Source organism: Rattus norvegicus, chromosome 16 (genome assembly GCF_036323735.1).
Source record: "Rattus norvegicus strain BN/NHsdMcwi chromosome 16, GRCr8, whole genome shotgun sequence".
In the NCBI taxonomy this organism is placed as follows: domain Eukaryota; kingdom Metazoa; phylum Chordata; class Mammalia; order Rodentia; family Muridae; genus Rattus; species Rattus norvegicus.
Genome location: NC_086034.1, coordinates 2,141,892 through 2,167,919, shown reverse-complemented (window position 1 = coordinate 2,167,919; position 26,028 = coordinate 2,141,892). Strand labels below are relative to the sequence as shown.

Sequence of the window (26,028 nt, the reverse complement as noted above, 5' to 3'; positions counted from 1 at the left end):
CTAACACAATACTGCTTAAAAGAGAATCTCAGCACATGAGGACAGACTTACTGCTACAAACTTCACTTGTTCTTAGGCAGAGTAGTGTCTGTTGAAAGGATGAATAAATACAAGTTTATAACAGAACTTACATTTCAGTTAGATTTGTACTAAAGAGGGACAATATTGGTGCATCTGTCCCATCTCTTCAAACATAGTGAGAGCTTTATTATTATTATTATTATTATTATTATTATTATTATTATTATTATTATCATTATCAATGTCTATGAGTACACTGTAGCTGTTTTTTAGACACACCAGAAGGGCCTGGAGAGAGGGCTCAGCAGTTAGGAGCAATGACTGACTGCTCTTCCAGTGGTCCTGAGTTGAATTCTCACAACCATCTGTAAAGGGATCTGATGCCCTCTTCTGGTGTGTCTGAAGACATCTGCAGTGTACTCTTTTTTTTTTTTTTTTTTTTAAATTTAGAGAATACTTTATTAGTTTTTGTAATCAAACCCACGTAGATAAGACCTTACATATTTAATACAGTGCGTTACCCCTGTACAAATGGAAAAAACTTAAGTTCAACATTTCTAGACCAATATGGCTGTTAATTTTTGTACAGTGCCAACTCAACACAGTAAACGGGGATACTTTTTTCCAAAGTTGACAGCACAGCTAAAGTTTCCAAAAATTCAAATTATATATCTGTATATATATTTATATTTATATAAAAAGACCAATAATAGCAGTGTGTTATGCATCAACAGCAGCAACAGCTTTTCCAGGTTCTGCAGTCATCTGAACAAAACTGTAGAGACATCCAGCACACTCCATTAAAAAAAAAAAAAAAAAAAAAGTAAAAAAACAAAACCCGAGAAAACAGCACAGTTCTGTTACTCTTGTGGTACCTGGCACCATTTTTTTTTTTAAAATTAGCTTCTCAATCATCATCTGGAAAGAAAACATTCTGAGCAACATCATTAAAAACAGCTCTGATAAAGCACGGTTACTACTACGTATCATAAAGCAGGTACAAGCTATTTTACATCCACAGAGGTATGATACAGTACTGTCCTACATCTATAATACTAGAGGATACAATTTAAAAGGCATTATTTGAGACTTGATTCTACTTTTCCAGCAGAGGGCCCAAAGGATGGTGTGACACAGCTTTGTAAAGAAACATACTCTAGACAGGATTTCCTTTCCCTAGTGGCACACTTCTAAGGATTCATTCTCTCCATGAATGTCAGCTAAAACCGTTATTAAAAAAATGAAATATCCCTAAAACAAAACCGTATAACCACCGGATTCACATGAAGATGACCTAGTGGAGACAAGCTGGACCTCACCTTAGAAACAAGCTATCAAATCTGTTATGTTTAAACAGTGAGACCTCCAAGGAAGGAGATGCCAAGTAGTGCTTCAAAGCTTCGGACCACAATGAAACACAGCATCCTTTTCAACAGAAGCAGAAGCTCATCTGAATATTCTCAAGGATGCTGACATCAACATTTAATCATCTCCTCACTCATCCAGGAAGAAGGGGAGATCAGTTACTACTGTACTTTATTGTGTTCAACCAAATCACCATGTTACAAAAATAGCAAGCTGCCATAATAAAAAATAAGGCTCCTCTATCCAGCACCAGATAGCATCATTTTACTTTCAAGCCTAGAAATTGCACACTTGTATATAAACCAACCGAAGATGAGGATTGAGAGTTCATCTTGGTGGATTTTTCCTTTGATGAATATGAAGTGTCCTTCCTTATCTTTTTTGATGACTTTTAATTGAAAATTGATTTTATTTGATATTAGAATGGCTACTCCAGCTTGCTTCTTCTGACCATTTCCTTGGAAAGTTGTTTTCCAGCCTTTCACTCTGAGGTAGTGTCTGTCTTTGTCTCTGAGGTGTGTTTCCTGTAGGCAGCAGAATGCAGGGTCCTCATTGCGTATCCAGTTTGTTAATCTATGTCTTTTTATTGGGGAGTTGAGGCCATTGATGTTGAGAGATATTAAGGAATAGTGATTATTGCTTCCTGTTATATTCATATTTGGATGTGAGGTTATGTTTGTGTGCTTTTCTTCTCTTTGTTTTGTTGCCAAGATGATTAGTTTCTTGCTTCTTCTAGGGTACAGCTTGCCTCCTTATGTTGGGCTTTACCCTTTATTATCCTTTGTAGTGCTGGATTTGTAGAAAGATATTGTGTAAATTTGGTTTTGTCATGGAATATCTTGGTTTCTCCATCTATGTTAATTGAGAGTTTTGCAGGATACAGTAACCTGGGCTGGCATTTGTGTTCTCTTAGGGTCTGTATGACATCTGTCCAGGATCTTCTGGCCTTCATAGTTTCTGGTGAAAAGTCTGGTGTGATTCTGATAGGTCTGCCTTTATATGTTACTTGACCTTTTTCCCTTACTGCTTTTAATATTCTTTCTTTATTTTGTGCGTTTGGTGTTTTGACTATTATGTGACGGGAGGTGTTTCTTTTCTGGTCCAATCTATTTGGAGTTCTTGTATGCCTATGGGTATCTCTATTTTTAGGTTAGGGAAGTTTTCTTCTATGATTTTGTTGAAGATATTTACTGGTCCTTTGAGCTGGGAGTCTTCACTCTCTTCTATACCTATTATCCTTAGGTTTGATCTTCTCATTGAGTCCTGGATTTCCTGTATGTTTTGGACCAGTAGCTTCTTCTGCTTTACATTATCTTTGACAGTTGAGTCAATGATTTCTATGGAATCTTCTGCTCCCGAGATTCTCTCTTCCATCTCTTGTATTCTGTTGGTGAAGCTTGTATCTACAGCTCCTTGTCTTTTCTTTTGATTTTCTATGTCCAGGGTTGTTTCCATGTGTTCTTTCTTGATTGCTTCTATTTCCATTTTTAATTCCTTCAACTGTTTGATTGTGTTTTCCTGGAATTCTTTCAGGGATTTTTGTGTCTCCTCTCTATGGGTTTCTACTTGTTTATGTTTTCCTGGAATTCTTTCAGGCATTTTTTCGATTCCTCTCTGTAGGCTTCTACTTGTTCTCTAAGGGAGTTCTCCACATCTTTCTTGAAGTCCTCCAGCATCATGATCAAATACGATTTTGAAACTAGATCTTGCTTTTCTGGTGTGTTTGGATATTCCATGTTTATTTTGGTGGGAGAATTGGGCTCCGATGATGCCATGTAGTCTTGGTTTCTGTTGCTTGGGTTCCTGCGCTTGCCTCTCGTCATCAGATTATCTCTAGTGTTACTTTGTTCTGCTATTTCTGACAGTGGCTAGACTGTCCTATAAGCCTGTGTGTCAGGAGTGCTGTAGACCTGTTTTCCTGTTTTCTTTCAGCCAGTTATGGGGACAGAGTGTTCTGCTTTCGGGCATGTAGTTTTTCCTCTCTACAGGTCTTCAGTTGTTCCTGTGGGCCTGTGTCTTGAGTTCACCAGGCAGGTTTCTTGCAGGGGAAAAGTTGGTCCTACCTGTGGTTCCAAGGCTCAAGTTTGCTTGTGGGGTACTGCCTAAGTCCTCTCCGTGGCGGCAGCAACTGGGAAGATCTGCTGGGAAGATCTGCGCCGCTCTTTCCGGGAGCCTCCGTGCACCAGGGTTCCAGATGGCGTTTGGTGTTTTCCTCTGGCGTCTGGATGTGTGCAGAGTGCAGTCTCTTCTAGTTTCCCAAGCGTGTCTGCCTCTCTGAAGGTTTAGCTCTCCCTCCCACGGGATTTGGGTGCAGAGAACTGTTTATCCGGTCTGTTTCCTTCAGGTTCCGGCGGTGTCTCAGGCGCAGGGGTCCTGCCGCTCCTGGGCCCTCCCCTACGGGAACCCAGAGGCCTTATACAGTTGCCTCTTGGGCCAGGGATGTGGGCAGGGGTGGGCAGTGTTGGTGGTCTCCTCCGCTCTGCAGCCTCAGGAGTGCCCACCTGACCAGGTCTCTCTCCCACGGGGTTTGGGAGCAGAGAGTGCAGTGTACTCTTATAAATAAATAAAAAAAATAAATAAATAAATCTTCAGACACACCAGAAGAGGGCATGGGATCCCATTACAGATGGTTGTGAGAATTCAACTCAGGACCCCTGGAAGAGCAGTCAGTAATTGCTTCAACCGCTGAGTCATCTCTCCAGCCCAAGAACTTACTTATTGGAACTCACTGATAGTGAGTTGACTGAAGACCCCATATTGTTGTATTTTCCTTAATCATGCTTTTAACTTTAAGGAACCCCTGTTTGTTGTTTGAGTAAAGGATTTGAAATCATAGCCTCTAGTTAGTAGAAGGCTATGATTAATTTTTCTTGCAGAATAGATAAAAGGTTTGAGCCTATGTCTGTATAACTTACCAGCTTTAACAGCAGCCTGTGTTCTATTGATGTACTTTATTTGGAATTAGTTAAGTGTATCAATTTTGTTTTCTTCTATTCCTAACTATTGTTATGATGGTTGTTTTTTCCTTCCATTGTGATAAGTTTTGCAAGGCTTTATTCTGGCCAAGATGTTCAGTTAATAAGTGAAGTATTATTATATCGTGACTGGCTAAAAACCCTGAATTAATCAAAATACCTTTCATCTGGCTTTGTTGCTTTGTTATGTCCTCTGTTAAACACATTGTGATGTTACTGAATGCTCGTGTTTTCTAGATTGAAGAATACTCAATCATTCATATAGACTACAAATTTTGTTGACATTTTGTACAGTTTACTTCTAGCTTAAAATATATTTAATATTAGCTTTCACTAGCAGAGACCCTCAAAACAAAAGTCAGGTAAAAAGCACATATCTGAGGCTGGATATGGTGGTATATGCCTGCAATCTCAGCAGTTGAGAGATACAAGTAGGAAGATCAGGAGTTTGAGGCTATCCTCAGCTACATAGCAAGCTTGAGGCTAGCCTGAACTATGTGAATCCATGTCTTAAAAAATAATACCTGGAACATTGCTTAGTTTTTTTGACAGTGCCTCTCTTTTGTTTGCATTTTCTTTTGAAACACTTTTAATGGTAGTTCCTTTTCCATTGCTGAGAATAAAAAAAAATGTGTATAGTATGAAGTAATAATAAATGAAGGTGGCTTAGATATTATCAAATAAACTATTTTCCCAGTCTGTAATATTGTGCTCATTTGATCAAATCCTGTTCTTTTTCCTTAGAATGAATTAAGTGCAGCAACTCACCTGACTTCGAAACTTTTGAAAGAATATGAGAAGCAGGTAAGGCTGCAAGGTTTTAAACATGATTCAGCATGGTAGCCATACAGTACACGTGTGGACACACTTTAAACATGATTCAGCATGGTAGCCATACAGTACACGTGTAGACACACTTTAAACATGATTCAGCATGGTAGCCATACAGTACACGTGTGGACATACTTTCACATGGTAGCCATACAGTACACGTGTGGACACAGTTTTACATGGTAGCCATACAGTACACGTGTGGACACACTTTCACATGGTAGCCATACAGTACACGTGTGGACACACTTTCACATGGTAGCCATACAGTACACGTGTGGACACACTTTCACATGGTAGCCATACAGTACACGTGTGGACACACTTTCACATGGTAGCCATACAGTACACGTGTGGACACACTTTCATCCAGATGCTTTTATGTTAGTGTTTCCAAGCAAGGATCTCACCACGTAGTCCAGGCTATTCTCAAGCTCAGGGTCCTCCTGCTTTGGCACTGCTTGAGTTTATAAAATACGCCACTGAAATTTCACGAAGTCCTTGTTAGTGACTTAAAGGTTGTCTGCTTTTCTATATTTCTCTTTTTGTAAATATACATACATACATACATACATACATACATACATACATACATATATGTTTTGAGACAAGGTTTCTCTATGTAGTCCTGGGTGTTCTGGAACTCACTCTGTAGACCAGACTAAGATCAAATTCAGAGATCCCACCTGCCTCTGACTCCTGAGTGCCGGGATTAAAGGCGGGCGCCTCACCACCTGGCAGATTTTTCCTTTTGACTCACAAAGACACTGAGTTTTGTTCAACTTACACTGTTAGTTGTTGGGAGGACCCTGAGCTTTGAAAGCCAAATCTTCAAACTTCTTCTACTGAAAACATTCCAGTATATGATTGATGTTAGTTGATCACTTAACAGTTATTTTAAACAGTGTATTAATTATGAAGATTATTTTATTAAAAGGATATTTTTGGAGAATGCTAAAAAATTTACAAATCTCTAAAGTTATTTAGAAGATTTGGGTTATTAAAAAAATAGCATTGAGCGTTGATCTGGTCTATATTTCTCTCTCGTTAGCGTTTTCCTCTGGGGGGTGATGATGAAGTTATGAGCTCTACTTTGCAGCAGTTTTCCAAGGTCATAGATGAGGTAAGCTTTGATCTTGCTTGAGTAGGTGTTTTTTAACTAAATTACGCAAGTTATTCAGCTTTCTACTGGAAACTCTAAAGCTTTTTATTGCATTTTATTTATTGTGTACATGTGAGTGTGTGTATATTTATGTGGATGTGTTATGCATGTATGTGTGTGTATGTGTGCGTATGTGCATGTGTGAGTTTATTCTCATATACATACCTTTGTCATACATGGGGTTCAACCTGGGACCTCGAATGAGCTAGATAAGTCCTCTACCACTGAGCTATACTAGCCCCACTTTTTCTAATATCATAATAGCTCACTTTAGCAGAGTATTATCATAGGCAATCAGTGTTAGTAATGGTGCTGGGTTAGGGAGGGAGCTTAGTGGTAGAGGACTTGACTAGCGTGTGAATAAGGGGGTCTGACCCCTTCACTTCAAAAAAAACAAATGCTAGGGTTGGGGATTTAGCTCAGTGGTAGAGCGCTTGCCTAGGAAGCGCAAGGCCCTGGGTTCGGTCCCCAGCTCCGGAAAAAAAACAAACAAAAAAAACCCCAAATGCTTATAGGAAATGGAATGTTTTCTAGCTTTTAAAAGGATTAAACATGCACAGTGTTTATTTAGGCCAAGAGCATTTTTATCATCTTAGAAGTCTTTTTCCCTTTTATCTGTCACTTACCCTGGAGTTTTTCCAGGTTCATGGCAATGATTGCATTTTGCTTTCTGTCTCTAAATTTGCCTGTTGTGGATATTTCATATAAATTAACCTATGTAATTTGTGGATTTCAAGGTGTGTCTTCTTTCATTTTGAATATGAGTTTATCTGTGCCAGTTTTGTTGTTGAATAAAATTTCATTATGTTCATTTTGCTTATCAACTTGTGGGCATTCTGTTGTTTTTACCTTTTAGTTATGATGTATTCATATATGTATATATCAACATAAAAGTCTAATCCTTTAAACATTGGTTTTCAGTTCTTTCCTGGTATGTACTCAGAAGTGGGATTGCTTGGTTTTATAGTAATTTTATGTTCAACTTTTTGAGAAATCACCAGATTTTTTGTGTGTGGCCTGTGAACCGTGTAGGAGAGTTCTGTTTTTTTCTTTATCTTTGCTACCAAGTATTTTCATTTTAAAAATGATAACCATTTGGTGGGAGTGAAGTGGTATTTCATTTTCATTTTGACTTGCGGTTTTTGGATAATTAATACTACATTGAACTTTTTTCATGTAATTGTCAACCATTTGTAGTCTTTGAGGGAGTGTTTGTTCAAATCCTTTGCCCACTCTTTTTTTTTTTTTTTTGGTTCTTTTTTTCGGAGCTGGGGACCGAACCCAGGGCCTTGTGCTTCCTAGGCAAGCGCTCTACCTCTGAGCTAAATCCCCAACCCCTCCTTTGCCCACTCTTAAGTTGGGCTATTTGTTGTTATTAAATTGTAAGAGTTCACTGCCTCAATGCAGGGTTCTTCTGTGATGGCGGTGTTGGCAAAAGCTTTCTCATTCTGTTTGTCATCTCTCTCTATAGTATCTTCTGCTGCACAGTTTTATTTTAATAGAGACCATTTTATATTTAATTTTGCTGTTTGTGCTTTTGGTGTTATATCTAAGAAATTGTTGTCAAATAAAAGATCATTCTGAGTTATATTTTAAAAGTATTAGTCTGGGTATGATGGAACACACCTTTAATTCCAAGCACTTGGAAGGCAAAGGCTTCTGAGATTGGAGCCAGCCTGGTCTACATAGCTAGTCCTGGGACTACTAGCACTTATGTAGAAAGACCCTGTCTCACAAAACCAAAAACAAAATTTTTTTTAACCATATAATACTTTGTATTATACTATATAGTTTTGAGTCTCCATGAAGATATAACAAAGGCTATATATATCTAGCCTTTTAAAAGACTAGATTCTAATGTCTATAACATTAGTAAGTAGTTATGTCTAGACATTTATCACTTGTGCCATCGTTTAGTTATTTGGTCTTTTTGGTCTTTCTTTTACTAGCTTAGTTCTTGTCATGCAGTTCTTTCAACTCAACTCGCTGATGCCATGATGTTCCCCATTTCCCAGTTTAAAGAAAGAGATCTGAAAGGTATTGAAGCCAACCTTATGTTTGTTTTCCTCAGCTGTCAGAAGATCGGTGCTAGTGCAGTCCATTTTATTTCTTAGTAAACCAGTTCTGACCACGACATACTTTTACTTTAAGCAGGTACTAAACACTTACAGAAATGCTTGATAGATACTGAATTAGTTCCTAACAAATAATAATGTCCTTTCCTCTAAACGGAGATGAGTTCACACTGTGACAGTTTTTCATAGAGAGTGAGGTGCTATGGGGGCTCAGAGGAAGTGGTCAGAAAGGCTTCACCAAAGACATGACAAGAGCATTGAACAATGCAGGGAAATAAATTAAGAGAAAGCAGTTGTTCTGTTAGGGAAAATAGAATGCACAAAGGTATAAGCTGTAGAAAAATATCACGTGTTTTGAGAATAATATAAAATCCAGGGCTGGAGAGATGACTCAGTCATTAAGAGCACTGACTGCTCTTCCAGAAGTCCTGAGTTCAAATCCCAGCAACCACATGGTGGCTCACAACCCTCTGTAATGGGATCTGATGCCCTCTTGTGGTCTGTCTGAAGACAGTGATGGTGTCCTTATATACATAAAATATGTAAATCTTAAAAGAAAGAAAGAAATGCGTTGCTGGATGTGGTGAAGCAAGGCAAGAGATGAATGTAGTAGATAAGATGGAGCTAAAACATGGGTGGAAAGAGGTCGGACCTGAGTACATGAGCAAAAGAAGCCAGTGGATTCTAAGGCTGAAGAGACACGCCCTTTTGTTCTCAGAGCTGGGCATAGAGTGGATTCTCACTAAGAGGTTGTGAGAGTACAGTGAGAGAACAAAGAAGGCTGGAGATGATGGAGGCAGAGCAGAGGCTCATGTCCACAGAGGCTGGGTAGGCTGGGGAACTGGGCACGGCGCATCCGACACCCGCACTAGTTAGTACATGTACTAGTTGTTAGGTACATTTGTTCCTTAAGGTTAGTAAGTGAGCAGATGACTGTTTTATAGATCTGGTTCTTTTTATAATTTATAAACTCAAAGCAGATAGAAAAAAAGTGAAGCATATCAGTGAGTGGTAAAGTTCTTAAATTAAAGCAAATGCCTTTTAAAGGAGGAGCTAATAACTGCAATGGTCTTTAAGAATGTCTAGCTTCAAGATAGAACAAGAATTCACAATCTACGGAGACTGACTGCATGGCACACTCTTACACAGTATTTGATATTACTAGTCATATGTAAAATGAATTAATATGTTAGATTCTAATGTCAGTATTCACATATCTTAGCATTTAAAGTGCATTTTAATATTTGTTTTGCCTCATAATTGTTATAAGTAGATTTTCTGGTGGTGCATTGCTAATTATTTTGAATGTAGACTAGCTGAAACAGTAACCTTTTTCACCTCAAACACAGTAATAGGAATTCTTGCTTGAGTTTAAGTTGTGATTTAAGTTGTGATTAATTAATTTCATAAATATGCTAAACTGAAATTATTTTTGAACTTTTTCAGAAATATTGACACTAAAAGAGGTATTTCAGATTGCTAGTAATGGTAAGTCTTAGATCTTTATACATGACATGAATTTCTTTTATTGATCTTCTTATCAGTATACATCGTGGCTGTGTTTTTGTAATAATTTCTAAAAATTAGCTCAATTAAATGGTTAAGATAACATTATGTAAATCAGTGTTAATACTTTGGATATACTTTTAATAAAATTGTTTTATTACATTAAATGTTATATTAGTCTTATAATTTACTATCTTTGTAATACCTAAAGAAGTTATAAAATATTTTACTTATTTTCTAAATATTCCGGGTTCCTTTTTTTCTTTCCTTTTCTTTTTCTCTCATTTTTTCTGTGCTAGGTCTTGAAAGTAGGGCCTTGTACATGCCAGACAGGTACTTCACACTGAGATGCTGAGATAAATCCTTAACCTCAGCCCTTTTTTTCCTTCTATTTTTGAGTTTTCCGATTTTTAATTAAAAATATTTTTTCTCCTTTAAACCCAGAACATGGGAGACAGAGGCAGGTGCATCTCTAAAAGTTCAAAGCCAACCTGGTCTACAGAGTGAGTTCCAGGACAGAGAAACCCTGTTTCAAAAAACCAAAAAGAAAAAATTTCCACTTCTCTTTTTATTTATTCTCTCATACAATACATCCCTACTGTAGCCTTCCCTCCTCTTAACTCCCAGTTCTTCTGCCACTGCTCCTCTCTCCCAGACCCACCACCCCTCCACTTCCCTCCAGAGATGAGCAGGCACTTTTAATAGATTCTAGTTTCTTTGGAAGTTAGTGTTTTCCATCAGTTTATACATAGTCACAGAATCAAGGGAAAGTAGGCTCTGGGGGAAGTTTGAACATAGTGATCGTGTGGCAGAGAATTCTTACCTAGCTCTAGGATAGGTGTAGTCTTGCCAAGTACTACTGTACTGCTAACACTCATTTCTGTTTTCCAGATCATGATGCCGCAATTAATAGGTACAGCCGGTTGTCAAAAAAGAGAGAAAATGACAAGGTATGTTTATATACTCTTAAGAACATTTTATAAGTATTTTTAGTATGGATAGGTGTTTTGCCTGCATGTATATCTGTGTACTGTGTATATTTACCAGAAAAAGCAAGGAGAGAGAGTCAGATCCCTTGGACCTGGAGTTATAGATGATTGTGAGCCAACTTATGTAGGTGCTAGGATTGAACCTGGATCCCCTGGGAAAGCTGTGAGTGCTCTTAACTGCTGAGCCGTTACTGCTCTAGCCTACATGCACTCTGTCAATATCAAAGGTGACGACCATTTTATTAGGTTATTTAGTTTTTCCTATTGAAAAATAGAGCCAACAAACCATTGTCATGGTATTACTCTCATAATTTTTCCTAGATGTTCAAATCATTTCTGGTAATTGGTCTCTTTAAACAAAATGCTTCTCTTCTGCCAATAGTTGATAGTATAATTAAACATAACTATTTTAAAAGGATGACTGGTTCCCAATATATAAAACTGGTTTTTGTTTTGTATTTTGATGCTACAGTAAATACATACAGTGAAGTGAACAGGACAGGCTTATTGGAGGTTTAGGGAGGAAAGGGAGGACGAATGCTGCAATTATAATCTCAGATAGAAAAGGAGATAAAGTTCAGTTTTGTATTTAGTTGTATGGAAGTGTGAATATGAGTGTTTAAATAGGTATTCATGGTAACACTCTATGCTGGAAATTCATTAAAAATCTTGAATAAAACAAGTGAAAGTAAGTCACATACATATTTCAGTTAATGTCACACATGGAACTCAATGAAATTCTGGTATAAGGCTTTCTCTATTTAAAGGGAACGTTTATATCTTGATATTTTTTCAAAGAATGAAACCCAGAAGTACTACATAATATTTGAGGATGAATGCATTTAAAGATCAAAGAAGAGAATATTTACAAGTTCTGGGTGATTGAAGTCCTGAGTTACAGCTTATACCAATGCTTGCAAATGCGGTGACCTCTTCAGGACTTGGTATTTGCAGCCGTAGTCACAGCTGCTGGTAGAGACACAGTGACTACTTACGGAAGTGGACAGCTCAGTAGGATCTACTGTGTAGGAGCCGCTGTGGCAACAAAGGAAATGATTCTCACACAGTGAGTGATCACTCCTCTAAGCTGCTTTCCATTTCTTCTTTTTTTTTTAAAGAATTATTTATTTATTTAATGTCTATGAGTACACTGTAGCTGTCTTCAGACTCACCAGAAGAGGGCATCAGAACCCATTACAGATGGTTGTGAGCCACCATGTGGTTGCTAGGAATTGAACTCAGGACCTCTGGAAGAGCAGGCAGTGCTCTTTACCGCTGAGCCATCTCTCCAGCCCTGCTTTCCATTTCTAATTCTAGTTCCCAAGTTAACCAATAAACGTACACAATTTGAGATTTATAGTAGTCATTTTGCCTTAGAGAGGTACTTAAAGGTCTAGGTTATAAAATTTGGTATATTTATATTGCTTTTGGCTATTCCAAGTATTTTAAAAAGAATTAATGTTTTTTTGAATTAGAAAAATTACTGAGCATCTATTTATCAGGCAGTATGCTGAGTTCCTCAGGGAACAGTGTGAGTAGGGACCACTCCGGCTCTCCTATTCATTGCACGCTTAGTGTGAATGCGTTCCGGAGTACAAGGAGGAAGAGACTGCAGTGACATGACTTAGATGCACTAATAAAGATTTTTCTAGACAGTACAGATCGAGCCTGAGGAGGTTGCATGTGCAATGTAGTTAAGTAGACAACACTTTGGGGATTGAAAAGGACTTTTTGTTAAAAAAGCCCCAAACTGAACAGCAAAAATCCCCCAAACCAAAACGGTCTCTCTGTAGAGGCATGCTCTGGAGTTTGAACACTGTGAAGGTTTAGAGTACTGGCTATGGAGTGAGATTTGGGGGACGTATCTGAGGCCTGCTCTTCCTTTATTTGAAGCCATGCACTAGTTACTTGGTTCCATGCCTTTCTTCTCTGTGCAGAAGAGGGACCCACAGAGCAGCAGTCGTGATGGTGAAATTAGGCAGTGAATGCAGAGCAGCAGTTTTCACTGAGTTCTATCATTACTTGACAACAGGAGGTGATCACCTCTCAGTTCTCAGGATGGGTTTGGGGAGAGGTTGACAAAGTCGTTGGGGGCTGGGTGGTATGGCTCTCACCTGTGATCCTAGCTCTTGGGAGGCAAGGGATCCCTGAAACTTTGAGGCCACCCTGGAGTTCAAGGTTAACTTGGGTACAGAATGAGACACTATCTTAAAACAGACCAACAATCCCATTTGTCAAAACCTAACAAGGAATAGTTTGGAGCCAGATTGCTGCATTTACCACCTTGAAATTTTGTTAAAGGAAGTGAATAGTCAGGGAAGGATTCTAGGTAGGTAAATAGTGCCATGCAGTTAGTTATGTTGTATAACCAAAGCAATAATAACAGCATGAAAGGGAGAGTGCTAGAGTGATACCAGTGGGATATGAGACTTCCTTGCACAGTCACAAAGAAGATTGTTATAAAAGAATGCTTTGGAGACTTGTTCTTTATCTCTCACTAGGACCTTGTTAATGGTAGGCAAGCACTGAGACTCACTTCCTAGCCCTGCTTTGGAAGAGAGAAGTCCTATAGTAGGAGGTGAGATCCACATTGACATTTCCTAGAGAGAGGAAAGAACAATAAGGAAGGACAGCTGCTGTAAGGAAGAAGCTATTTTCAGTCTATGCATTCTCAGTGTACATAAACACTCATTCTTATATACAAAAGAACCCAGCCTTCCTTTCTCTGGCACTTGGGACAGGGACTGCCAGAGAGGAGGTACAGATTCACACCACCAGGCCAGTGTGCACTGATAATGTCGAAACTTGATAGGTATTCCAAGTAGAGAAGGAAAAGAGCCTACCTAATACATAGTAGGCTCTATAAATGCTCAAAGAAAAGTCGTTTGGGTGAAATAACTTGGGAGCATATGTATTTTAAGTGTGAGTCAAGAAAAATAAGCAGGTAGAGAAAAAGAGTGGTAAGGAGAAAACCAGGAGGGGAGAATTTGTGCTGTGAGCTGATTCAGATCAGACATCGCTGGCTAAATAGTAACCCATATGGTGACTCTGTCCTGTTAGTGCAGATGCCTACATTTATAGTTGCATGCAGATATGTGTTTTGTAAGTGATATGGTTGGTATACAGAAAAATGACTTGACCTGGTATGTTAATGGGTTTCCAATCGAGTAGAAAACAGGAAGGCTATGTTCAGTAATTATTGATTCTCCATTTTCCTTGAAAGACTCTTCTCCACTCTACTGGAGATAATTCAAAATTAAATAATATTTTATTCTTTTCATTCAAAGGTAAAGTATGAAGTAACAGAGGATGTGTATACTTCCAGGAAAAAGCAACACCAGACCATGATGCATTATTTTTGTGCACTAAATACTCTTCAGTACAAGAAGAAAATAGCTTTGTTAGAACCTCTGCTTGGATACATGCAGGCTCAGGTAAATATGTTTTGGATTATATCTGTCCTAAAAGCCTTGTATTAAGTTTGATTTTTGTATTAACTATAGGGCTATAATAAACTGTTGTCAACAGTTTTGTATTGTGGTTTTACTTTATTTTTTTTAAAGATTTATTTACTTATTTTATGTGAGTACACTGTCACTGTCTTTAGACACACCAGAAGAGAGAATTGGATCCATTACAGATGGTTATGAGCCACCATGTGGTTGCTGGGAATTGAACTCAGGACCTCTGGAAGAGCAGTCGGTGCTCTTAACCACTGCGCCATCCCTCCAGCCCCTGTATTGTGGTTTTAAAAAGTAATTTTAAAGACTGTCATGAGTGTCTTATTTTAAGAAGATTGGGCGAATGTTTTTTCTTGCAAATGAAGATATAAAATGTTTTAAATAAATGGAAGTACATTGTAGTAAGACTTTTCCCACCTCAGTTGGAGACAGAGAGCAGAAAGCTAGAGGAATTAATAACTGGAGCTTTTTTTCATTAGAAACCTGAGAAAGAATGAACAAGTTTGAATCGGACATGGTGGTGGACAGCTTTAATCCCAGCACTTGGGAGGCAGAGGATCTCTTGAATTCAAGGCCAGCCTGGTCTACAAAGAGAGTTAGTTCTAGAATAGCCAGGGCTACACAGAGAAACCATTTGGAAAAACAAACAAACAAACAAACAAACAAACAAACGGATAAAGAATGAGTAGGTTTGCATCTGTCCCATGTTCCTCACATACTTCCTGAGTCAGAAATAGTAGTTGAAGGGATGGAGAGATGTGTAAGAGCACCGATTGCTTTTCTAGAGGACCCACATTCAATTTCCAGTGTCTACATGGTGGGGGATCTGACCTCTAAGGGCATGTGTCACATACATGATGAACAGACATACACACATGCAAAACATCCATGTGCATAAAATATTCAAATGCCCAACAAAGTATACATTAGGAAAGAGGCTAGAAAATTGAGTTTTGGGGAATATATTAGTTCTTTAAAAACCAAGAAATTTGAATATCCTTTTAAGCATAAGAGTACCTTTTTTTTTTTTCTTTTTTTGTAAAAAACTAGTCATGGTAGTCTGAGGTTAGGGAAATATTTGAGGTCACCCTGGATTACAAGTGAGACTTAATGTCAAATACAACAGCAGACGGCCTAAATGTGAAAGGATATATAGTAGGATTGAATCCTGGTTTCCTTAGCGACTCTGTGTCTGTAGACATTGTAAACCTCAACCTGTTATTTTACAGATCAAACAACCCACTGTCATTTCTGTGTAATTCTACCCTAGGAATTGTTGGTGTGATTTTTCTCTAAATATTTTTTGTGTGTATGATTATGTTTTACAACCTTCTGTTCCTCTCCCACCTCAGATAAGTTTCTTTAAGATGGGTTCTGAAAATCTCAATGGACAATTGGAAGAATTTTTAGCTAACATTGGAACAAGTGTACAGAAGTAAGTATTTTGTCTTCACTAAAATGAAAATGAAATTATGTCAGTAAGTTAATAACTAAATGCCATAAATATTTAGAACTTAATTTCCTGAGGGTTAGTTTTCCTGCCATGGAGTGTGTTTCTCAGCTTTATTGCTAAATTAGGAAATTTCTACTCTCTTTTCCCTAGAATGTAGGCTCTGGCTTTCACCCCACTGTGGAATTTGATGACAGCTTTAATGATAGAAAGTAGCTTTTATGTCTGAGTGATATAAAGACCTAACAGTGATGGTCCATGAGTACATTTTTTTTAAAAATTTCATTTGTCAACCTTGCTTGGAAAATTACTAAGTCAATCCTCTTTTCTAGGCTCTAGTGTTTAGAGAGAGGTCAGTTCCAGTTACCTGTGCTGTGTGGGAGCACTGCTGTTAGTCTGAGGCAAGGGAGAGAAGAGATTTAGGATTTTTCATTTTGTTTTTTGCAGTGCTTAAACACAGGTCAGTGCTATACCACAGAGAAGTTTGACAAGTAATCTACAGTTGGGTATCTGGTTACTTTATTACTGTTCAAATTTGATATCGTTCCCAAAATACCTTAAAAATGTTTAAAATTATTTTGTTACTTTAACCATCCTACGGTTGCTTCTTTAAAAAATTAACTCTGTGGGCACATAGGATTGATAAGGCATGATTTGTTAGATGTGACTAATGGTAACTAATCTGTTCTCTGTAACAGTGTGCGAAGGGAAATGGATGGGGATGTGGAGACCATGCAACAGACAATAGAAGACTTGGAAGTAGCCAGTGACCCTTTATATCTGCCTGACCCAGATCCCACCAAGTTTCCCGTCAATCGAAATTTAACCCGAAAGGCTGGATACCTAAATGCTAGGAAGTAAGAGAACTATTGTTATTTTCTTTTTTTTTTTTAGGAGCTGGGGACTGAACCCAGGGCCTTGCACTTCCTAGGCAAGCACTCTACCACTGAGCTAAATCCCCAACCCCTGTTATTTTCATATTACACGTTGTAATAGCAAATCAATATAATGTATAATTAGTACTGTTTGCTAGATTGTTTTGGTTTTACTAAAGGTTGACACTTTTTAAAAAAATCCATTTTATTTGTGTGTGTGTGTGTGTGTGTGTGTGTGTGTGTGTGTGTGTGTGTCCGTCCATTTTTATTTTGTGTGTATACATGCCATAGCACAGTTTAGGAGTGGAGATACATGGACACCTTGCTGAAGTTGACCCTCCCTTCCCATCATGTGGGTGTTTGGGATAGAAATCCAATCACCAGGCTTGACAGGAAATGCCTTTAAGCACTATGACATCTTGGGAACTCAAGGTTGAAACATTTTAGTGGTGATTTATATAAGCTTATTGACACATGGAGATACATGAAAACTTTAAAAATCCTACCTTCAGGGTTGGGGATTTAGCTCAGTGGTAGATCACTTGCCTAGCAAGTGCAAGGCCCTGGGTTCGGTCCCCAGCTCCGAAAAAAAAAATCCTACCTTCATGTTTATTGAATTATTTGAATTTATAAAAGGGATGAAACTGATTTATGTCTAAATAAGCCTATCATATCATGTTACTAAATATTAATACTTATATATGTGATTATATCAAGTAAACATTGAGTTTTCATTTGAAAATGTGCCAAGCTTCCCCTTCTCCTCTTTATTCTCACCAATTCTCAGTGCTGGGTTGGAACTCAGACCTTTGAGCATCCTGGGCACACACTGTCTCATTGACTTAAATCCCTGGCCTTCACTTGATATGATGGTGAAATAGATTAACTCAAGAAATAAAATTGAATTTCTTCCCTTGCGTACTGAGTGTAACTTGGATTTTTGATGTATCATTGTAACAGTTGAAACTTAAATGAATTCTAGCCTTGTTTTTGAAACTATAAACATTCACACCAGTGAGTCAACATGCCCAAAATCATTTTAGAATAAGAAAAAGTGACATCTTCTTGACATCCTGGTGCCGTTTTGCAAGTTTTGTTTTCACACACTATTTCTTATGTCTACTAATGACAAGGGATTGTTTAGATGTTGTTACTGAAATTATCAATTACTTTCTTTAGTAAAACAGGCTTGGTGTCATCTACCTGGGATAGACAGTTTTACTTCACGCAGGGTGGAAACTTAATGAGTCAAGCCCGTGGAGATGTGGCAGGAGGCCTAGCCATGGACATAGACAACTGTTCAGTGATGGCTGTGGACTGCGAAGACAGACGATACTGTTTTCAGATCACTTCTTTTGATGGAAAAAAGTTAGTATTTTTCTGCTGCTAATAAGATATGCATTTTAAAATGCGGAGTAATTCCTTTTTGTTTCATATAGACATTTAGAACTACTGTGAATTAAGATAATTTGCTTTTTAATACAGTTATTTTTAAAAGCATAAATATAAATAGGAGAATGGAAAAAAACCAATAATTTTCTTTATAGCATTTTGTTTCCTTCTAGCTTTTATCCTGAGTACATTTTCCTTCCTTTCCCCTTCCCATTCCCTCACTGCTTCCCCTTGAACCCATGTCCTTGAGCAATCTAGGCAAGTCTTTTTTTTTTTGGGGGGTCTTTTTTTCGGAGCTGGGGTAGGCAAGTCTTTGTCATTGAGCTACAGCCACAAACTTTGTGTAATGGCCTTCAATTTGTCATTCTTTTACCTTAGCCTCCAAAGTAGTTTAGCACCGTGTGTTACCATTCCTGGTCTAAGTACATTTTCTTGAATTATCGAAGGATATTTTATATACATAAATTAGATCTGCATCCATTTAAAAAAACATTTTATAGGGCTGGAGAAATAGTTCAACAGTTAAGAACAGGTGCTACTCTTACAGAGCATACAGGCTTGGTTCCGAATACCCACCTCCAGTGGATCAGAACTCCCTGCAGGTCCAGCTCCAGGCCATCTGACACCCTTTTCTGTCCTCCAAGGGCACCTGCACTCGTGTGGTAAACAGAAACTCACATACATATAATAAAATATTTTTTCAAAAAGTCATTCATAATGACTGCATTCTAATTTTTTAAAAACCATACAACATAGTTTAAACATTTTCCTAATGCTAGATATTTAAGTTAGCTGAGGTTGATTTTGACCTTTCAACTTCCTTATTTACTTTTTAGAAGAAACTCTTGGATTCTCTGAAAGTCATTTTTCCTCCATCATATATATGTACATTAAGATTATCTTCTTCATAAAAGATAGCTTTGCTCACTTATCTTAGCTACACGGTTGTGTTCCTAGTCCTTCTAGACAGACAGTGAATGTCAATGCTGTACATTAGAGTTCCTGTTTTCTGTTAGCAGAATTAGTAAATTGCTAACATGTTACTACATTATTTACATCTTTGTATTTTTAGTTTTTGCTAATGGTTGGCATGGTTTCCCGTTTTTCCTGATAAGATAGAAAGTTAGTAAAATTGAAAATTTCTCTTAAAATGCGACATTTCTGTAATGGTTCATAGGTTAGAATTTTTATTTAAACCTATTAAGGAAGAAATTATTAATAATGAAGTTAACATTCTTGGTTAGATCAGCAATAGAAATGCAGTAGGTTGAAGTGCTTTCTTCTTTTGTGTTCTGTCTTTTGAGAGTTGGCCTTGCCCTTTGGTTTTGCATGTTGGGCTGTGGATAGCCACTTGGAATCATAAGCCTACGTCCTGCTGCTGCTGCTGGTCTTCTTTCCCTAAAGTAATTATGTCACTTGTGTTTTTAATTTAATTTTAAGGTTGAGGCTAAAACTTTTCATTTTTTTCTTCCTAGATCTTCAATTTTGCAAGCAGAGAGTAAAAAAGACCATGAAGAGGTAAAAGTTTCTTATAAAATTAATTTGTTTTTTTGAGACAGGGTGTCTCTGTGTAGCCTTGGCTGTTGTGGAACTCACTCTGTAGACCAGGCTGGAAATCTACCTGCTTCTGACTCCTGAGTGCTAGTAATAAAGTTATTTTCTTCAGCAACATTTAAAATTAATTTTATTTTGTGTTTTTTTTTCTGAGAACAAATCGTATTAATGTATTTATACATTATACATTTATACATTAAAGTTTGGGAAAACCCTAGTTAATTAAAAATGACTTTTTAAGTCCTCTGTTCTCAAGCAGCATTCTTAGTTTTCTAACAGACTTTTATAGCTGGAGGAATCATAGACACCATTTTATAGCTGGAGGAATCATAGACACCATTTCTGTGCTGTCGTAAAGTGTTACTTGGTAACCTTCCAGTGTCACCTGCTGGCAGGCAGAGCACTGTTTTGGGAGCTACTTACTGCAGCTAGAACACAGGGGCAGCAGATGTGGTACAAGAGGAAGCATTGCAGGCTTAGAGCACTTGGAAATGAAAGACAGAAAAACAGAGGTTTGGGAGTCTCTGTTCTTACTCACAAGCCTTTCAGTTTTGGCTCCAGTCTTCTGTTATCTACATGTGGAGGGTAAGGTGCTATCCAGATTGAAACTTTCAAAATGGTTTTCAGAAATAATCTTCATTTTATTTGGTATTACAGTTTTATTGATAAAAGACAGAATTGGAAAGTCTTAGAGACTTACATGTATTTGTTTCCCATGGGAAAGAGTAGTTTTGGTTTTGAGAACACAGCTGTCTCTGCTCTCTGCATGGTTTACCAACAGAGAACTAACTTTACAAGACCTGTCAGGCACTGTAATCCAAAGGTGTAATCTATAACAGTGAAATAGAAGATGTGCACTAGTAATCCCTATTTTGAAAAAGGAAGATATATAAGGTACATTCCCCAGAAAGAATTTGTATTTTAATTTTTTACATAGGTATTGTGGTAACTGAGTTCAGATTACCATGTTTGGTGGGAATTAATGGAGGAAATAATATAAAATGATAAATATATGCTATTAAGTTATGATTTAACATGATTACTTTTTATTTTATTGCATAAATACATTTATTTAAAAATAATTCAATCTGAAGGTCTCTTACATGCATATGTTTATAGTGGGTCTCTTGTTTTTGTTTTGGTTGTGGTGCTGGGGATTGAATCCAGGGACCTCACATGTTTTGTTAAAACGTCAAAAAGTATGTGCTCTCCCACTGAGTTATAGCCCCATTCTCAAGATGTTTTCTTATGAAAATTATATGGTGCTTCTAATGGAAATTCTGTTTCAATTTAATATTTAATAGCCTTTCCTAATAGAGAGGCTCCATTGAAAAAAAACAATAATAATGCTTATTTCTTTCCATTTTCAGTGGATCTGTACAATAAACAACATATCTAAACAAATATATTTGAGTGAAAATCCAGAGGTAATATTTTTGTTTTGTTATCCAGGACTATCAAAATGAAATAATTTTGTGGTTTATGTGGCTTAATATTAATTGATTCATTTCTCAAGTTCTGTAACTTCAATTACAGAATGCATATGATTCTGTTTGGGTAGCTGCGATGTACCATGGTGTATTGTCATCACAGAGCTGTTACTTCAAAACGTATTGAGATCAGTTACTCAGCTGGTATAGACAATTACCTTCATGTTGAGTGTTGTAGAGTAGGTAAAAATGTAGGAAAGACTGCATGGCCTCCTCTAGGAGTTACTGGTAAGTCAAAGTGGAAGCTGTGTGATATTTTATGTATAACGTGATTAGAAGCACATGGTTAAAAAAATACATGGTGATTACTTATAGGCTTACATTTTGAGAATGTTAGGATTAGTGAGGACTTTGTTTTAGAGAAAATTCTGTAGAGATGATGGAATCCTGTGCTAAGATTTGCTTAAGGAAAAAAGGAGACACTGCAGACAATACAGTGAAACTAAAGCTCCGACAAGGAAGTGACATGTGGATGGAACTAGCAGTGTAAATGAAAGTTTTTGGTACAAAATAGACAATTAGAGTGTGCACTGAGGTCACGTGGAGATCGTATTCAAAAGCGCTGTGATTTTGGTGCATCTGTAATAATGCACCCTGAGCTCTCAGTCTGCACATTACTCTTTTGAGTAGCAAGGGTTTCAAACAGAGTGAACCTCTGCTTGTACACTTAGCCATAGCTACAGTTCGAGCTCAGGTACAATCTGAGGGAACCAGTAGCTGTAAGAATGGAGTGAGAGAATGAACTGAGTCTATTTTGTATCCAAGTTGGGAAAGGATTTGGTCCTAGACAGGATCTGTCTAGACTCCTGTTAAGATATGGGTTGGCCATGCTGTAAGCTCAGGTGTTTCTCAGAGCCAGGTAGGGATTTATAATTTCAGTTGAAAGTCTTAGTCCTAAGCTCCCCCCAAGCCTCCAAGACAGGGTTTCTTGGATCTGCCTGTCTTTATTGCCCCCAACCCAGATTAATGGCATGTGCCATCATCCTAGCTTAAGTTACTGTTGTTGTAATGGGGGATTTGATAGGCGGCTCTAGACTAGTTAGTAACCAACTGAGTAAAAGGTAAAGAAGAAAATGATAAAGATGACTTCCAGGTTTTAAAAGACTTTTATTTAGGGAAAAAGGAATTCTATTTTTGTTAAAATGCAATACCATCAAGTATATTTATAATAATGTTATAAATTAATAGTTATATTCTAGAAGAGTTCTTTTATATTTAAATGATTGGTCTACTAAATATTTTTGTTCTATAAAATATTTTGAATGACTAGGCAGTGTACTAGGTGACAGCCGTACAAACCTTAATCCAAAGTAACTGGTAGTTAAAAATTAATAGAAAAAGAATATATTCCTGTCATGTTAGTAGAAAGAAATTAGAATTACAGGAATTAGAATTATCTTGAATTACAGGAAGTTCACAATGTTTGAAATTAATGTGCCTTACTAGTAAGGCAAGAGAATGGAAATACCTCACTCAGTAGCTTTAGTTTATATTTTAAGCACAACTCAAGAGCTTACTAACAGTTTTAAGAGTTACATCAAACATTTAGTTTCTTACATTATTAATACTAACTCTTTTTTTAAAAAAATAAACCAAAATAGGAAACCGCTGCACGAGTGAATCAGTCTGCTCTAGAAGCTGTCACTCCTTCCCCATCTTTCCAGCAGAGACACGAGAGCCTGCGTCCAGGAGGGTGAGTTAGTATGTGGGATTATTTAAAGTGTTAGCGAACTCTCTGATTATAACAGTACTACTTAGATAAGTAGTAAATCATTTCTGAATAACAAAAGTGTGTTTTCAAATAAATTTACTAATAAGGGCACAGGCCAGAGGTTGATATGATGGAGAATTTTATTTTTAAGACAGAATCACAAACCTGGAGCTCATTGATTTGGTAGGCTGACTGGCCAGTGAGTCCCTGGAATCTGGCTGTCTCTGTACCCCTGTACTGTGGTTGCAGATGCATGCTGCCATGGGGCAGCTTTCCCCCCCTTTTAAAATTATTATTTATTTATGAGTATTGACGATTAAAACCCAGGTTCTCACTGAGCGTTGGTGGCATACGCTTTTAATCCCAGCATTTGGGAGGCAGATGCAAGTGAGTTTGAGGCCAGCCTGGTCTACAGAGTTGTAAGACAGTAAGGGCTACACAGTAAAACTGTATTGAAAACCCCATCTCCCCAAAAATTTTTGTAAATAGGTTCTCCTGCTTTGACAACAGGCACTTTACCAGCTAAGTCATCTCCCTAGTCTCAGTTTATGTTTTTTTAATTGGAAAGAAAGGAATCCTTTAGCTAGCTGATTTGTGATTAAGTCTTTACTCTTTGAATCAGGGTCTTGTTTTATAGACCAGGCCAGCCCAGAACTTGTGATCCATTGCCTCCACTTCCTGAGTGTAAGGATTACAGAAAGGTAATGTTTTTTATTGGAGTTTGATTTATACTCTCATTGACTTAAAATACTCTTTTCTTGTAGTCTGCTAAGCATTGAACGTTTGAAAGAAAAAACTAAATTCAGTGCCTTGTTGTTTTTTTTTTTTCTTTTTTTTTTGTGGTTAGACAATCTCGACCACCAACAGCACGAACCAGCAGTTCAGGATCCTTGGGATCAGAGTCTACAAATTTGGCTGCCCTCTCTCTAGATTCTCTTGTTGCTCCAGATACACCAATACAGTTTGATATAATTTCTCCTGTGTGTGAAGATCAGCCTGGCCAGGCAAAAGCCTTTGGTCAAGGAGGCAGGTGAGTAATGATGTCAGAAAGCCAATGTGCTATGGTCTATAAGATTTGTGGACCCATCTATGATACATTTCTCTATCAACTATGCTCTCTTTTGCATAATTGCCTAACATTTTCATAGTTAGGGTAGAACTATACAGGTTTTTCTGTTGGTCTTCTTTTTCTGTTAAAGGTGTTAGGATAATCAGATATCAAAAAATTTAATTTTGAATTGCTTATCAAGCCTATTGCTTGGGCATTTGCCCTGTCAATTGCAGAAGTGGTAATTTTATCTTTAGGTTGTGACACTATTTTAAAAATTCTGTGTCGGAACAAGGGGTTGGGGCTGTAGCTCAGTTGGTAGAGTGCTTGCCTAGTGTGCATATGAAACCTTGGGTTCAATCTCTAGCGCCACTTAAAACCTGGGCATGGTTACCTTATGCCTGCAACTACAGTTACTTGGGAGTTGAGAGTAGGAGAGTCAAAAGCTTCAAGATTTTTTTGGCTATCTAGCAAATTCAAGTCTGGTTTGAACTCCGAGATCCTTTCTTGCTGCTGCTGCTATTGTTGATGATGAAGTCCTGTCAGACTTAATCTTACTTTAGGGGACTGGGTGGAGAAATGGCTCGGAAGTTGGAAGTGCTCACTGTTCTGCAGAGTCAGGTTCAGTCCACAGTGCCCACGTGTAGCAGGTCACAGCTGCTTCTAACTCTGGTTCCAGGGGATCTAAAACCATCGTCTGGCCTCCACAAGTTCCTAAATGCATATGGTGCACAGTAACACACATAAACATAAAGAAATGAAACTATGGCAAATCATTTATTATGGAGGTTGGGCACTTAATACATTAAATTTGGATATGACATAGAATTATGAAAACTCGTGTAAATATATTATGTATGCATAGTATTTGATATAATATGCCAAGCTGATATGAATGAAATCAGTACTGGGCTGAAGAAATAGCTTGGCAGTTAAGAGCACTTGCTGTTTTAGCAGAGGATCCGGGTCTACTTCCCAGCACCCACATCACATGGTAGCTCACAGCCATCCATAATTCCAACTCTAGGGATCTGAGGCCATTTTTCTCTGCAGGCACCGGACACATAAATAGTGCATATTAATGCCTGTGGGTACTTACTATGCACATACAGTAAGAGTAAATGAATCTGTTTTAAAGAAAAGATCAATCTTTTGTGTGTGTGTGTGTATATGTGCATGTTTGTGGAGGTCAGGACAATTCAGGTGGTGTTATTAGCTAGCTAACTTTTTGATAAAGAATCTCTCACTGCCCTGGAGCTTCCAAGTAGGCTGGATATCCAATGAGCTCCAGTTTATCCATTTCTGCCTTCCCAGAGCTGAGATTGCACGTGCAACCTTGCTTGGCGTGTGTGTGTGTTGGGAGATTTTATGACAGTGATTCTCTGTGTAGCCCTAGCCATCACTCTGTAGTCTAATTCAGAGTTCCATCTGACTCTGCCTCCCTGGTGCTGGGATTAAAGCCATGTACCACTATTTTTGGTTGCTTGGCTTTTTTACGTAGGTTTTGGGGGGGGGGGTTGAACTAAGGTTGACTGAACCATGTCCTTAACCCCTGCCCTGTTTTCTTAATGCCATTATTATTTTAGCCTGCTTCTTATAAGGCTTCCTTTGAATTGACCCCCACCCCCACCTCATTGTGGTTGTGCAACAAGTAAAGAACAGGAATGGGGAAGTAGCTTTATCTTTGGTTTACTTTTCTTCTTGCGTTGGTACTGAAACCTTGAGAAATAGAGTTTAGTTTTCTCTCACTTTGTGGTGCTGGGGATCAAACCCAGGCTTTGTGTGCATCATAGGCAAGCCAGTACTTATCTGTTATCTATTACAGTACTATTATCTGTACCTGTAATACTTATATAGAGACCCAGGAAATACAGTTCATGGAGAAAAAGAAATACATGTTTCGAACTAGACAGTGTTCAGATCTTTATAGTTAACCTGTAATTTGTAAAATCCAGACTTGGGATTTTATAGTTCTAGAAAATTCCTGGCATTTTCTGAAGACTCCAATATTGTCGCCACATTGGTCTTCCTTTCTGTGGATTTGTTGTGTGCAGTTAAATTTATACCTAATAAATAAAACACAGCAACAAAGGACTGTGGTAGATACATCAGTTAGTGTAGAC

General features: G+C 37.8%; 1 protein-coding gene across 2 annotated transcripts in view; it reads left to right on the top strand.

Moving 5' to 3' along the window:
• Appl1 (adaptor protein, phosphotyrosine interacting with PH domain and leucine zipper 1) overlaps positions 1-26,028 on the top strand; it is a 48,224-nt gene that overhangs the window by 5,538 nt on the left and 16,658 nt on the right. For both annotated transcript variants that reach the window (XM_039095136.2, NM_001399084.1), the window contains exons 3-15: positions 5,106-5,165; positions 6,244-6,315; positions 8,304-8,391; positions 9,876-9,917; positions 10,827-10,885; positions 14,212-14,358; positions 15,738-15,820; positions 16,534-16,692; positions 17,890-18,078; positions 19,578-19,620; positions 21,027-21,083; positions 22,748-22,839; positions 23,705-23,887. In XM_039095136.2, the coding sequence (XP_038951064.1) occupies positions 5,106-5,165; positions 6,244-6,315; positions 8,304-8,391; positions 9,876-9,917; positions 10,827-10,885; positions 14,212-14,358; positions 15,738-15,820; positions 16,534-16,692; positions 17,890-18,078; positions 19,578-19,620; positions 21,027-21,083; positions 22,748-22,839; positions 23,705-23,887 (1,274 nt within the window). The remainder of the gene's footprint in view (positions 1-5,105; positions 5,166-6,243; positions 6,316-8,303; positions 8,392-9,875; positions 9,918-10,826; positions 10,886-14,211; positions 14,359-15,737; positions 15,821-16,533; positions 16,693-17,889; positions 18,079-19,577; positions 19,621-21,026; positions 21,084-22,747; positions 22,840-23,704; positions 23,888-26,028) is intronic.